Below are 15,347 nucleotides of genomic sequence, written 5' to 3'. Positions count from 1 at the left end.
GTGTGAGATTTTTTTTTCCATGTGGGCACCCAACTGCCCATTCCCATTTATTGAATAAGCATTTTCCCCACTAATCTTCAGTGCGAGTTCTCTTATATCCGTTGTTTGCTTGTGTGTGAATCCATTTGGGGCTCTTTTCTGTTCTGTTGTTCTTTTGTTCTATTCGTAGGTAAACACCACATGGTTAATTTTTGTAGCTTTGTCATAAGTCATGATATGTGGTAGGACAAGGTCTCCCGATGTGCTGTGTTTCTGTAGGAGTGTTGTGCCTGGCCTGGCTTTTTATGCTTCTGTGAACATTTCTAGAATCAGCTTGTCAATATTCATCACACACACAAAGTAGTGGGGTTTTGAATCTACGTATGAAAACAAGATACATCTTTTCATTTTTTTAGAGCTTCTTTAACCTCTTATAAAATTTTTTGTAATTTTCTCAAGAAAAGAACTTGCAGATGTTCTGAAGGAGAGCCCTACCTGGGAATCTAGTTGCAGTTATTTACAATGGGAAAAATTAGAAGGTACTACACACCAACCCCAAGCTGGCAACCAGTTTTCTAAATGTAACTGAAACACAGTGAGGTGTCAGGATGTAAGTTACAAACCATCCTGTTACGATGCAGAAGACTTAAAACATCTCTTCCTGAATATCAAACAGGTAATGTCGTTAATGGACAGTTACTCACACGTAGCGGCGTGGCTTCGGTGGGGCCGACGGCCTTCAAGCACAGCCCCCGTGGTGACGTTCAGTTTGCTTTCTGGGACATCTGTGTGTTTGTGATGCTCTATCTATACTTGTACTTGGAATGTCTTGAAAGATGTGCGTGTTTCATAAAGTTTGGATATTAAAAAAAGCAAAGCTGTTCCACCAGGAAAATGTTTCCCAGGGAGGTGTTCTGTGTGGCTAGAGCTGTACTTCGTATGTTTTGGACGGTTTGACTAGTGTGTTGAAATGGAGTTATCTTTGGTCTATTGGTTTTCTAACCATCTTGCTAAATCTTATGTCATAGACATCCTTGGGAAAAGAGAGTTTGTTTCATCCTTTGCTTTCCATTTGCTTTATTGCTACGACTCCAGTTCTAGGTTAAGAAAGCCATTCAAGAGTCACTGTCGGTGCTTGTCCCACATGCGCCCAGATACCGGGGTGCTGGGCCCGTCCCGATCAGATGGAGAGAAGCACTTCTGTCCTCCTCGGGGCGAGTGCAGCCTCAGCATTTCCATGCTCAGTGGAGCTCACTCTTACCATCCCCACTGCTGGCTTACGTGTCCAGGCCCTGCAGTAGAGCGTGCTTATTCCGTAGCGCATTCCCTCCCACGCTTTCAAACAATTGCATTAGCTTTATTCCACTCTCTCGAAAAGGTGAAGCCTTTCATTAGATTCTGATAGAAGCTTGTGAACAGGTCTGATAAGTCTTTGGTATTCTCTTCATTTATTTTTTTCTGTTTGCTTTGCCTGCTGTAGTTCTGTTCTTTTTTTTTCCTTCTAGTTATGCTTCCACGCGTTGTAACCTTTTCCCCAAAATCGCCATGTCTCTTCAGCCTTAGAAAGTGCTGCCACTTTGAAAGCTTAGAGGCTACCAGTTCAGCCTCCGCCTCAGAGAGTGTGTCTCTGCTTTCCTCAGTGCCTGCTGCAGCTTTCGCTCAGCCAATGTTAGATTTCAGGCACTTTTCTAGCTGGTGGGATTTAGCCCCAGCCTTTGGATGCATAAAAATATTTATTTACAGTTTCATTTTCAAGTTTATCGTGGAGGTCATGGACAGAGGGAACTTCACACTGCGGTGAGGCGGCGTGTCTCAAGAGTAATGATTTATTCTGGGTCTTCCTTTTGGGTTGTGCTTTCTTGGACATCTCTGCAGGTGTGTGTTCCTTTCTTCAGAATTGATTGACTCTTTCCTAGCAGGGCCAGGCTTTTCCTGGTTCTGTTAGGTGACTTGAGCGGGCAGGCAGGCATTCTCTCATTCTGCCCTGCGTCTCTATTCTTGAAGCTTTGTTACTGTATCAAGGTCTCCATCAAGGCTTACAGAACAATCAGAAGATTGCTTTCTGTCCGTGCTTAGTACATTTCCGTATTCGTGGTTTCAGAGGAAGCACCCTGCTTGTGATCTTTGTTCTTACTCTGTTCTTTAAGCGTCAGTAGCTTTTCATCCCGAGCTGCGAGCTGCGTGGTGTTCAAACGATGAGGAGTGCTGTAAGAATTTCAGCTTTGGTAGGGCTTCCTGGACGCTGCTCGTCTCTTTCCTGCCAGAATCCTGAGCGGTCTCTTGTGCCTGGAGACAGGATTCCAAATGTTCTCGTCATAGCCAGGGGGTGTTCTTTCTGCTCAGAGTTGGATGAGTTCTTCCTTTTTGAGGAGCTGTTCCTGCATTCATGGGGTTCTTTAGTGGGTGCTGTCTGCAAGAGTAAGTGTAATGACCAACCTCATGTAATTTTTCCCTGGGTGAAAGGCAACGTTTCAGTCTCGGTCTATCTAGAAGGTGAATCCTTTCTTGTAGGAGGCCATTAACTACTCGAAATGTGACTCGAAGTCTGGCTGCAGAAGAGCCTGATCTGTGCCTTCTGCTTCCTGCGGGGAAGGGGGCTTGTGCTGGGGACTGGTGCCTCACTGACGGTTGGCGTCACTTCTTATACCATCTCGTACATCTAAGGAAGTACGACAGAGAAGTCTTCACGACAGCGCCAGTAGGCGGCCCTGGGACTGATGCCCACTGGACCAGCCTGTCCCCACAAGGCCACGGCTGGCCCCTGGCAGAGTGGAGGAGGCCTGGGCCCCACCCATATGTCGCCTGCACCACCGTGTCAAATGCTGGGCGATGCCAGCCTGCCTTTCCCTTCCAGCCATTTTACAATTTCTTGTTCCTTAATCATAAATGTCTTTAACTGTATTAAAGATACTATTTTATTATTCTATGTTTGATAATTGTAGTATCTAAAGACCTTGTGAGTCTGATATGGATATCTGCTGATTCTGTTTCTTTGTGACTTTGAACTGTAGGCTTGGTTGGTCGGTTGGTTGGTTGGTTGGCTTTCTAAGAAATGATTTGCAGGACTAATTTGAGGCCTGAGTTGAAAGTACCTTCCTCCAAGAAAGGCATGTGTTTGTCTCTACCACGTGCTGGGGGTCACTTCCAACCCTTAACAACATTAAAATAAGATCTTGACTCAGTGGTTTTAGAGCCGCGCAGCCACATGAGGACCTACTTGTGATTATAAATTATTAGAGGAAATGGTTTCCCACCTTCATCTAGTGTTATGGTCAAAGCAAGCCAGTTCCTTCTTGTTCTTGATGGGAAGGTGGATTTTTTCCTAGGTAATGCTTATATTGAGCGTGTAGCCCTTTCACATGTCTAGCTTTTGCTGGAGTCTGTCTTGGTGGTGTAATGAAAATACATAGATTTGGTCTTTGTCCCAGGTTCCTGGAATTCCCTGAGTGATAGGCATGTCTTCTGTTGCTCATAATAAACCCTTTTCAACCACACCTGAGTTATGCTAATGAAGTGACTCTCGGTGGCCCTTAGATACCTTCTGGGTGAGTGCTGGTCCCCAGAGGGACCAACCACACAATTGGAGGGTTGGAACTTTGAGCCCCAGCCCCTGACCTGGGAAGGGGAGAGGCTGGAGATTCTGTCCCCTGGGCCAATGATTAGTCAGTCGTGCCTACCAGTGAAACTTGGATAAAAACTCTGAAGCAAAGAGACTGTGGGAGCTTCTGGGTCGGTGAGCACGTCCATGTGCGGGGGGGTGGTCACCCTGACTCCACGGGGCAGAGCCTCCGGCACTCAGCGTCCTTCCAACAGCGTTGCCCTGGCACCTTCCTCTTGCTCTTGATTTAGATCCTTTAGAATAAACTGCAGTCCTGACTATAGTAAGCTCTTGAGTTCTGGGGGCTGTTCCAGGAAATTATCAAACCTGGAGTGGGGGTTGTAGGAACCTGGAATGCGTAGGGTTCAGCCAGGCAGACGTGCAGTAGCCTGGGGACCCCATCTGTGGCTGGTATCTGAAGTGGGGACCGTCTTGTGGGACTTAGCGAAGTTAGTTAGCGTCAGAATTGAATTAAGTTGTAGGGCGCCCAGATGGTGTCAGAGAGTTGGTTGTTCGGCAAATGAGTCATTCAACTCCCTGCTTTAAGTAGGTCCTCAGGCTCGGTCTCCCAAACCCTGTCCTGTTCGAGCATCAGGGTGGAAGCTCTTTGTCAGCAAACCTGGGCAACTAGAGACCTCAGCTCCTTCCCTTTATTCCCATTCTAGTTCTCTGAGGATTTTCCCAATGTCCTCTTGCTAGCTCAGCGTGTGTTTAAAAAGATGTTTTTGTTTTTTATGTTTCACTTTTGTTCAGCATTTTTCATAATTTTACAGCAGGATGGTTATGTGTCATCTGCCATATTCTATTATTTTTGTCTTGTGTTAATTATTTAGATCTATTTGAATTTATGGTTTTAAGCCAATTTAAAATGCTTTGGCTTGATGGAATGTATGAAAAATCATAAAAATATACCAGGAATTTTAACATGTTCAAACTAGAGGGAAAACTTGGATGATCAGAAAATAGAAGGGCGTGTTGAAGCTGAGCTTGCAAAAATGGGTGGGATTTTATTACGGCAACACAGCTGAGTGATGATAAACGAAAATGTTTTGAACTGAGTAATAATGAGAACACAACATACCCGAATTTGTAGAATGCAGCTAAAGTAGTGCTCAGTAGGGAAACATTGGCGCTGTGTGTATGTTGTGCCAGAAGCTGTACTTACCTCACAGTCCTGACTTACAGATGAGGCCAGAGAGATTTAAAAAAAAAACTTGTCCAGAATTATTCAACTAGAGCTGGAATTGAAAGCCAGGTCTGATTCCAAAGTATATACAAATTATTATGATGTTTTTATTGTCCTTTCTCCATCTTGAAACCTCCATAGCACAAGCATTCCTATTTTGTTAACTACCTTTTAAAAGATTAGTGATAGAAACTTTTTTATCGTTTTCTTTCCTAGGAGAAAAAAAGTAAACCAGATGTGAATTTGAAAGATCTTCAGAATGAAGGAGAGATTGATGACCCACTGATGATTCTAAAAGCAATCTTATTACAGGTAGAGAGAGCGCACGCGTGAGAGAATATGTATCACATATAATAAATGAAATTTAGTTGGGGGTGTGTGTATACATATCAGATACATAATGTAAATGAAATTTAGTTGGTAGAACTTACATTGCTACTTTTCATAGTCTTTTTCCTTTGGACATTTTCTGTGTCTGTTTTTAACTATTTTTTTATTGGAGACTTTCTGGTTATAAAATAAATACATATTCATGGTGGAAAACTTGAGAGAGAAAAAAGACTAGAAAATATAGAAAGAAAATCAAAAGTATAAATAAATAAACCAAATGCTCCGTCATTGTTAACTCTTGGACCTGTATTCTTTGCATTCTGTTTTATACACATATATTGGGATTGGGTTACGGGATTTTTTGGTATTGTTATGTCATTTTAAATAGAATTGGGATTTACTTTACATACTGTTTTGGAACTTACTATTTTCCCATATTATCCTTTTAATGTCTGTCGGACCTGAAGTTGTGTCCCCTTTTTCATTCCTAATATTGGTAATATCTCTGTATTGCCAAAAAATGTATACACATTTTAAGAAAGGAAAAAACTTAACCTTTCTTAAAATTACACCGATGGTAACCACTTTGAGCACCTCTTGTAATTGCAGAAGTCAAACGTGACTTGTATTCATCTTTTGTTATTGGTATAGAGTATAACCATTTTAATACAGTTTTTTCGTTTCTTAAAATGTGTATACATTTTTTTGGCACCTTCTGTATATGACTTTTATTGTTTGCTTACTACCCGGTTGTAAAGATGGTAGGTCTCCTTTCATTTACTCATTCAGTCTTAATAAACAATTTTTTCATAATTCTTTACTAGGGACCGAGACTGAGTCCTTTAAACTATATTGGCCTGTGGCCTCTGTATTAGTCAGCTGGGGCTGCCATAACAAAGCACCACAGACTGGGGGCTTAAAGCAACAGACACTTATTTTCTCTGGCTTCTGGAGCCTGGGAGTCGTAGGTCAGGATGTCGGCAGGTTTGGTCTCTTCTGGGGCCTCTCTCCTTGGCGTGCAGAGGGCGACCTTACTCTGTCCTTCCATGACCTTTTCTCTGCGCGTGTCCACATTTCCTCTTAGGGACACCAGATAGACTGGAACAGGGCCCACCCTCATGGCCTCTTTGTAGCTTAACCACTTCTGAAAGGCCCTATCCAAAAATAGTCACAGTCCAAATTTCGAGGCTTAGGGATTCATCATAACGAATTTTGTTGGGGGGAAACATTTCTTCCTCTAACAGTCACTTCTTACTCCCTTTTAGAACTTGTTTATGCTTTGAAACATTCAGAAAAGACACTAATGATCCTTTTTTTTGCTCTTAAATCTTCTAAAAATCCCACATAATAACAGAAATTCACCAAACCTCAGAATACTCTTTAAATATTGCTCTTTAAATGTTTAAGCTTTGACACATGAAAAATGTCAAAATTCAAGTATGCTAAACTGAGGCTAATCTACTTTTTAAAAACCTTTTTATTTTGAAATGATTATGGTTAATCCACTTACATGTTTGCTGTTAGAACCACCTTTAGCTATATAATCCTGTTGGTCCCTTTGAACTCATAAAAGTTGCAGTTAGCTCAACAGATTTTCTTAAATGATTTTGTGTTTCTTTCATAAGGAGGAGAGTAATCTAATTCCTGTCGATCAGCTCGGCCAGAAACTCTTGAAAAAGATAGGGATATCTTGGAACAAGAAGTATAGAAAACAGCATGGACCACTGCGAAAGGTAATAGATGACATTCTTACAGAAAGTCCCAATGCCAGGAAATTGTATCATGATCCCAGAGACATGAATTCCTTTGCAGAAGGAAATTTAAATTAGGTGAAAATAAAATTAGTATTTTTGCTTAATGGTTAGAATTCAGTTATTACTTATTAAGTATTTTATCATAGAATCAAGAAGTAAGCATAAAAACGGGAGAGGGGGGTTAATCCCAACAGCAAAAAAATGTCACGAAGTTCATACCCTAAAACTTACAATTTGACTTATTGAAATGTCTTCAGGTATTCACCCGAATTTCCCTTGATCTTTCTTTTACACTCAGTTCTGGTAAACTTGGAGATCTGGTTTCCTTGGCTATAAGATTAGATGCAAAAATTGGTATAGCCAGAAATAAGAGACTTGACTGAAAACAAGGAAAACAACAAAACACTTAGTAAATATTTTGGAGCTATTTCTTATAGGAGTAAAGAGCTCACATAGGAGGTCACTAGTGTTTAAGTTCATCTTTTAATTAGGCCGCAGTTCATAAGTGGGTGTTAACTTAATGCTCCTGAATTCATAGAAGGTTTTAAGGTTTTCATTTAAAAAGATTGTCTCAATATTTTACTTTTAAGTATATTAGCTGTGCAGGTTTTTAAAAAACACATAAATACCCTTTATAAGCTTAAGAATGTTAGCTTTTATTCATAGTTGACTGACCATTCCATCTTGAGATTGGATTTTGATATCAAATGCTTTTTGTTTCATATCTGTTGATATGATCACATGGCTTTTCTCTTATTCTGTTAGTGTGGTTAATTCTGTTGACTGATCTTTTTAATGTTAAGCAAACCTTACATTTCTGGGTTAAATCACACTTGGTCATGATATATTTTTAGGTATTGCTATGTTCATTTGGCTCATTTTATTAAAAACTTGTGTCTGTATTTATGTGAGCAAGAGCCGTCTTTAATTTTCTTTTTTTTTGTAATGTCTGTCAGATTTTATTATCAGGGTTATACAGGACTTATAAAACAATTTGGGAAATATTTCCTTTTTTATATTCTAAGAAAGAATTTCACTAAGATTGACTATTATTTCTTAAATGTTTGATGAAGCTGTTTAGACCTAGAACTTTTTTGTAATATGGTTTTTAAATTGTAGTTTTAATTTTCTTGATTGTAGTTATTTAGGTTGTCTATTCTTGCATTATTTTGGAAAATTACAGTTTTTAAGGAATTTATCCTTTTATTTATGGTGTCAAATTTGTTGGCATAGGATTGTTCAAAATATCCTATATTATCTTTTTAGTGTCTATGGGACTTGCCTTTTTTTCATTTCTGATATTGATAATTTGTTTTTTCTCACTTTTTTCCCACCAGTCTTGCTAGTAGCTCATCAAGTTTATTAAACTTTTCAAAAAACAAACTTTTGCCTTTGTTGATTTTCTCTACTGCTCACCTGTTTTTATTTCATTGATTTCTGCTCTTGTTTTTAATTATTTCCTTCTTTTTATCTCTGGGATTTAATTTGATCATCTTTTTTCTAGCTTCTTGGGTTGGTATTTCAGCTTTTTTTAAACTTTCCTTTTAATACATGCTTTTAAATGTATAAATTTCTTTCTAAGCACTATTTAGCTGCAGCTATGTTTGACATGTTTTCATTGTCATTTAGTTCAAAATATTTTGTAGTTTCTTTGATTCTTTCTTTGACCCATGAGTTTTTTTGGAAGTGTGTTGCTTAATTTCCAAATATTTGGGGGATTTCTAGTTACCTTTTTGTTATATCTGTAAAGTGATTTCTAATTAATTCCGTTGTACTTTGAGAACATGCTCTTAGTTCTTTTGAATTTGAGACTTGTTTCATGCCTCTGCTTGAACTCTCCTCCTGGGCAGTGGTGGATTAATGTACAACTCACTCTAATTTGCTTCCTTTTTTTGAAGTATTGCATGCATTTCCTCCACTTTATGCCTGCTTTTGGTTACTCTCCAAAAGTTGTTTTCATTGTTTTGTCTAGAGTTTATTATTTTTATTAGGAGGGTTAGTTCAATAAAAGTTCTCTGCCTAAAAGAGTTCATCTTCAACTATCAAAGAAAAAATAAGCTATACAGAAAGTTCATTACTCAAAGGTTTCAAATTGTTGGTATTTTATTGTACTTAAAACAAGTTAGCTGCAAAACTATTTTACTATTTGTTATACACAGTGTTGACAATATGTCTTTGTGTCATATGCCCTGTGCCCTTCTATTTGCGATAAAAATAATACTTTTGATTAGAAGGTTGGTATTACCATAGATTAGTACTTTCCAAGAGACAATATTCATCTTTCCCTAATGATTGATGAGCTCAGTGAATGTTACACATACTTCAAGTGCTTTTCCATGTAAAGCAAATTTATGCTGAGAGAAAAGGAGGAGATGCAAGGCCCATGGAGACTAGGGAATGAGAGGAGAGGGGTTTAGGGGATGGAGATGGGGGATAGGCAGTGGGAGGGAACATTTTTTTTCTACCTAACCCTTTAGCTAAAAGAACCTAAGAGTTTTTGGGATTATGACTTAGCCTTTCCATGCTTTGATTTCCTGAGCTAGCCTGTCAACTTCCAGGACAGACAACTTTCAATTTAGCTAATGTTAAACAATAATTTAGGCTTATAATTACTACCTTATCCCAACAGAATTTGTCTGAGTCACTGGTTTTGAAATTACCTTCTATAGTGCTTCACTGTGTGGTTTTGTTTTGTGCTTTGTTTAGCTTGCTTTAAACATTTCACAACTGTTTGTTCTACCTAATGTTTCAGTAAAGCGCTTTTTAAAATCAGTGTTATTGAAGTGTAACTAAAATATTTTTAGAATGTGGCATGGCAACTTTTTCTCTTGATATAACTATTGGATTATTTAGCAGAGAGAACTCCAACTTTCATTAAATGTTTTATTATGGCCTAAATGGCCAAAAACAAAAGTGAAGTTAAAATAGCTAATCACAGAAAGGAAGATGATGTTTTTTTAATCATGTCTAATTTTTAAAAACTTCTTTATTAAGCTAGTATTTGTTTTTTGTTTCTGTCTAGTTCTTACAGCTTCATTCTCAGCTATTTCTGCTCAGTTCAGATGGAAGTACAGTTAGTCTATTGAAGAACTGTTCTCTGCAGGCTGAGTTCAGTTTCCAAAGGAATGATCCGGAAGTTTTCAAGACACTTACTTCAGAATCCCCAGGATTAAATGACAGGACCTCCTGTCCTCACTGGTTTGATATAAATGATTCCAAAGTCCAACCCATCAAGGAACAGGATATTGAACAGCAATTTCAGGGCAAAGAAAGTGCCTACATGTTGTTTTATCGGAAATCCCAGTTGCAGAGACCCCCTGAAGGTATGGAAAGAGAATGTTCCTCTTTGTTTCAGTTGATGATTAGAAGAGCGATATTAAATACTGTTTGAATTGGTACTCTTTTTAAAGGAGGTTTACCCTTGGAACATTTTAAAATATTTGTAAGCTAACAGTAATAAATACATGATGCCTGAAGGAATCCAACAGTCTATCATTTTGTTAAGATTATATATTTCTATTTAATATTTTCCCCCCTTTAATATTATGAGGTCATTGTCAGATTTTCAAAATTGGATTTTCTTGGATGACATAGTGTTTTCTTACCATGTGGGCAAGTCTTTGTGTATCCTTAGGCTTGGCTGTCATTCAGCCATGTGGCCTTGGCCTTATTTTCATATGTTCTATTTTATTTTTGTTTCCTTTCCCTCAAAGTAGTGTTTTCTCTGAGCAATTGAAATATCTTTGAAGCACTTTTTGTTGAACCTTCTATGAGAGTTAATACTATGGAGGTTAAACATTGAGACCCACAATGATAAATTTTTTAATTGAAGCCACTGACATGAATCAGTCTATAAGACTTTTTGATCACTTCCCAAAGTCTACTCAAAAGTAAAAAGAATGCTAACTAGGAAAGCTCTTTAGATTGAGATATATCTGTGATTAAAGATGAGGATATTGTTCTTAGAGAAGGAGAATAGTGATCATTTTTATAAAGAACAAGAAAGCAGTTAATAATTTGCATGTGAGTCCAAGGAAATTAACTTACTAGATCTGAAACAGTTACGTAACTATTTTGTTAACCAGAAAGGGCTCTGTATTTTTCTGAGGGGGAAAAAAAGATACATTAATGATTCTGATAAATATATTGTCAAGCAGAATTCACAGTTATAAACATACATATTAACAGAAAGAGAGAGTCTTCAGATGGAGTATTGTCTTTTTTGTTAAATTGAATTGTATACATAATTGGAATATGTACTAAATCAGTTTTCTAATTAGCCCAGGAATTGAAGAAAGGTCCAGCCAAAATCTTGATGGACTTTCTTGGGAGATAAAGGAATGGGACTTGACAAAATGATTCTAAAATTTACCCAAAGAGATAAGTCAGTGAAAATTGAAGAAGGGATTACTGAAGGACAATTTCCGCTGTCAGTCAAGTCACAATTACAAGCTATAGCAATTAAGACAACGAGATGCTAAGGCAAAAAGGTGGGCGGACCATTGAAATAGAGCCATAAGCCCAGAACTAGATCTGGTTTTTTACATTTTAATTTGTGATGAGGTAGTTTTTCAGATAAGCAGAGAAAAAGTGAATTACTCAATAAATACAACTGGGAAGTTGGTTAGTAGTTAATCACTTGAATTAGCAATTAATATAATCAAGTGATTATACTAATCACTTGAATTTACCCTTTACAATTATACTAATCACTTGAATGAAATTATAGCTCTTAATGTTCATGTAAAAAAGGAAACTTAAAGTGTATAAAAGGTAAATGTTTTTCTGATCTTAAGGTAGAGACGACTTTCTAAGCTTAAAAGCAAAGAAAGAAAAAAAAATAAGGAAAAGTGATATAAACCTTGAACAATATTAAGAGGCAAATGATAAGCTAGTGGGAAACAATAAAATATATGACAAATACAGTTCCCCTATCTGTAGAGTGCTTTTACATATATTCCATTGTCCTCATTAGTAAATTGGGAAAAGCATATAAATGAGCAATATACAGAAGAAGAAATAGAACAACAAATAAACTGGGGAAAAAAAAAAATTTTTTTTTTCAACCTAACCTGTAATCAGAAACGTGAATTGAAACCACAATGAGATGACACTCTTTTCCAAGTTGACTATTACTACTAATCTGGTTCTTAACAGTTGGCACTTCCTCTACAGCTGATAGGTATAAAAGTAATACAACCTATTTAGTTGTATGTATTTAAAAATCTTGGGTGGGAGATGAAGGTAAGGGGGATCAAATATATGGTGATGGAAGGAGAACTGACTCTGGGTGATGAACACACAATGGGATTTATAGATGATGTAATACAGAATTGTACACCTGAAATCTATGTAATTTTACTAACAATTGTCACCCCAATAAATTAAAAAAAAAAAAAAATCTTAAGCCACTAATTCTGCTTCTGCAAATTTGTCTTGAAATGATCAGAGCTGTGTATAAATATTTATGTTCAAAGATGTGTTACCCGCATTATTTTATAATAATGACTAATGGAAATCAACTAAATGTCTAACAGAAAAAGATTGGCTAGATTAGTTATGCTATTTATAGAATGGACTACTTTGCAATCATTTAAAGCTTTGGAAAAATAACAATATATGAAATGAAAAAGCATGTCACACATTTGTTGAATATAATCTCATTTTGTAGCAAATTTAATTGCTTTAAAGAAGTGTGTGTGTACATACACAAGACACATTGTATAGGTATAGAAAAAAGACCAGAAGTATATAAATATCAAATTTTAGCAATATCTCTTAAGGTAGTGGGATTATATGTAATATCTATTTCTGTTACATGTTTAAAAATAATTTTCATAATTTTCACAGTGACCAGTTATTACATTTGTTACAGGAAGAAAATAGTGGGTGTGTTTTTTAAGAAAGCATATTTAAAGAGAGTTGAAGAAATGGAATTCTTCTAGCTTGGCTTTCATTTGTTCTAATGTGTTCATTTTTCAGATGGAAAACTGAGATCTCAGGCAAATTAGTATTCACATAGACAGTTAATCGAAGCTTTTCCAGCTCCCAGCTCAGCCTTTTCTAGTTGCCTGCGCTACCTACCTCTTCAGCAACCGAATTTCATTCAGTCAGCACAAATTAATGAAATGTTTTGTTCACAGCTCGAGCTAATCCAAGATACAGGGTTCCATGTCATTTGCTAAATGAAATGGATGCAGCCAACATTGAACTGCAAAGAAAAAGGTAATTTTAACTTTTAGAGTTTGAATGGTTTTTCTGCAGAATAAGGATCTAATTTAGGTCTTAAGTATTCAATAATGAAAATTAAAAAGGAAAAAGATCAACTAGTTAATGCCAGTATCTCTTTCACTGCTGAATTTTCATAGTGAAAGTATCTTTTACTTTGAAATTATCCTTACCTGAGAGTGAATGGAATAATGGCACATAAATGGCCGTTGCTCAGTGGGGATTGAAGCCTCAGAAAACTAGAGAAATCGATGAGCACAAGTTGAACTAAATGAATTGTATCCTGGCCTGGGTTATGCCCTTGGTACAAAGAGAACCTGCATGAAAATCACCCCTCCTATTTCAGTATTTGTGGAGAAATGGCGTATAGTGACAGAAGACCAGAGGTGGGCAAAAGAATCCACAGCAACTGTAGGCAAAAACCTATAGTGGATTATTAAATATTAAAGGGATGGTTAGTGAGAACTTAATGCTCTCAGCTTTCTCTTTTGAGGTCTAACCTCGGACCCTAAAAAACTGGTTCTTTATTTGCTCTCGGACACAGTTGGTGGGGTGTTGGGTTCCGGAAATGGATGTTCCATGGTCTTGCTGTGGATCCAAGTGGCTGGTTATGTAGCAGGGATGTGTTCAACATTTTTATCACTGACTTGAAGCTGGGGTGGTGAAATGGCAGGTAGATTGAATGGCAAACCAAGATTAAAGGAAATCCCAACAAAAATCAAGACACTGTCCTCGACTCCCGCAAGGGATGGTGGGCAGCGCCCCCTGCAACTAGAAAAAAAAAACGGCAACTGGACCTGGAGCTGAGCTGCACCCTCCACAACTAAGATTGAAAGGACAACAACTTGACTTGGAAAAAAAAAGGCCTAGAAGTACACACTGTTCCCCAATAAAGTCCTGTTCCCCTTCCCCAATAAAATCTTTAAAAAAAAAAAATCAAGACACTGAAAATATGAAAACAGAGTAAAATATCTTAAGCATGAAAAATAACCTGCACGAGTGGTATGGATTAGCAGGTATAAAAAAAAAAAACAACCCCACAACCAACCTAAAATATTATATGAGCCAGCACTAAGCTTTGTAAATGTGGTCATCAAAATAGCTAACGCTGTCTTTGAGCACAGTCATAGAATTGTGTGTGAGCACAAGTTGGTCACACGGCCTGCAGTGGAGTGTCTGGCGCACTTCAGGAAGCCTGGGGTGATTCAGAGAAGGGCAGGCATTGAGGGCTGCTGCCAAGGACACTTGACCTGGACAGAGGAGACTCAGGAGGATCATGAGATCGACCTCAGATACTTTATGGGAGAGCCTGTGGGTCCAGTAGAAGTAAGGATGAACTCGAAGTTTGTAAATCTGTTTGTAAACACTTAACAATTATTAGGAGCAGGTTTCTAGCGTTTTGTTTGTAACTCTAAGCTCAGGATTGGAAGATTTCGAGTGTCAGTTACCTGTTCAGAATAACATTGCACAGTGTACATGAAAACCTGTTTTCCTTAGAATTCCTGGTAACAAGCTGAAAGTTTGCTGTTTATTGAGAAACTAAAATGAGCCATTTTGGAGCATGGAAGGAAAGGCTGTTAATTATAATTACTTAGGTGTAGTGAAGAATTTGTATTATAAATCAAATATTTTTGGTTTGAGATGAAACACAACATCTATGTATTTTTTATGCCTCTTTAAAGGGCAGAATATGATTCTACAAACAATGATTTTGAATTGCATCTCCACGTGGGCCCTCATTATCATTTCTTCAATGGGGCTTTGCACCCAGTCTCTCAAACAGAAAGTGTGTGGGATTTAACCTTTGATAAAAGAAAAACATTAGGAGATCTTCGACAATCGGTATTTCAGGTAATTTAGTCTCATTTCCTCTCAATTTAGACATTAAGGTCCATCTCAAGATGGATTCCTCTTAAAAATCCTATTTAGGACACTTCTATTTATTTTTCAAAGCTGCGTAGGAAAATCCTCCATCTGCCAGCTCCGTGGAGGGGTGGCACGGATGTCCTCCCCTCGCCTGCAAGTCTTGGCTCTGCACAGGCAAGCCTCTGGTCCTGCCAGGAGGTGTCTCGGGAGAGGCAAGCCTGCTCTGTTTTATTTGGGGGAGAGAAAGAGTACCAGGTGGTCTCCTTTTTGGAAAACAAATGAAAGAGAATTGTTTCTAAAGGGAGTGAAAAGATAAACACGTGGACTAAAACCAAGAACTACTGAACAAATAAAAGTAGCTAACTTTTCTACCTTTCAGTACAGAATAGCATTTATTAAGAAAGAT

General features: G+C 37.8%; 1 protein-coding gene across 5 annotated transcripts in view; it reads left to right on the top strand.

Annotated features, from left to right (window-relative positions):
* Positions 1-15,347, top strand: part of USP40 (ubiquitin specific peptidase 40) — a 71,599-nt gene that overhangs the window by 15,052 nt on the left and 41,200 nt on the right. For 4 of the 5 annotated variants that reach the window (XM_019739759.2, XM_019739758.2, XM_019739756.2 and 1 more), the window contains 5 exons: positions 4,980-5,075; positions 6,719-6,826; positions 9,870-10,170; positions 12,991-13,072; positions 14,758-14,926. In XM_019739759.2, the coding sequence (XP_019595318.2) occupies positions 4,980-5,075; positions 6,719-6,826; positions 9,870-10,170; positions 12,991-13,072; positions 14,758-14,926 (756 nt within the window). Of the gene's footprint in view, positions 1-4,979; positions 5,076-6,718; positions 6,827-9,869; positions 10,171-12,990; positions 13,073-14,757; positions 14,927-15,347 lie in introns of those variants that run through there. The other variant, XM_074315292.1, reaches the window with a different exon arrangement.

This window comes from Rhinolophus sinicus, linkage group LG01 (assembly GCF_036562045.2).
Source record: "Rhinolophus sinicus isolate RSC01 linkage group LG01, ASM3656204v1, whole genome shotgun sequence".
NCBI lineage: Eukaryota > Metazoa > Chordata > Mammalia > Chiroptera > Rhinolophidae > Rhinolophus > Rhinolophus sinicus.
This window is presented reverse-complemented; position numbering and strand designations above follow the sequence as displayed.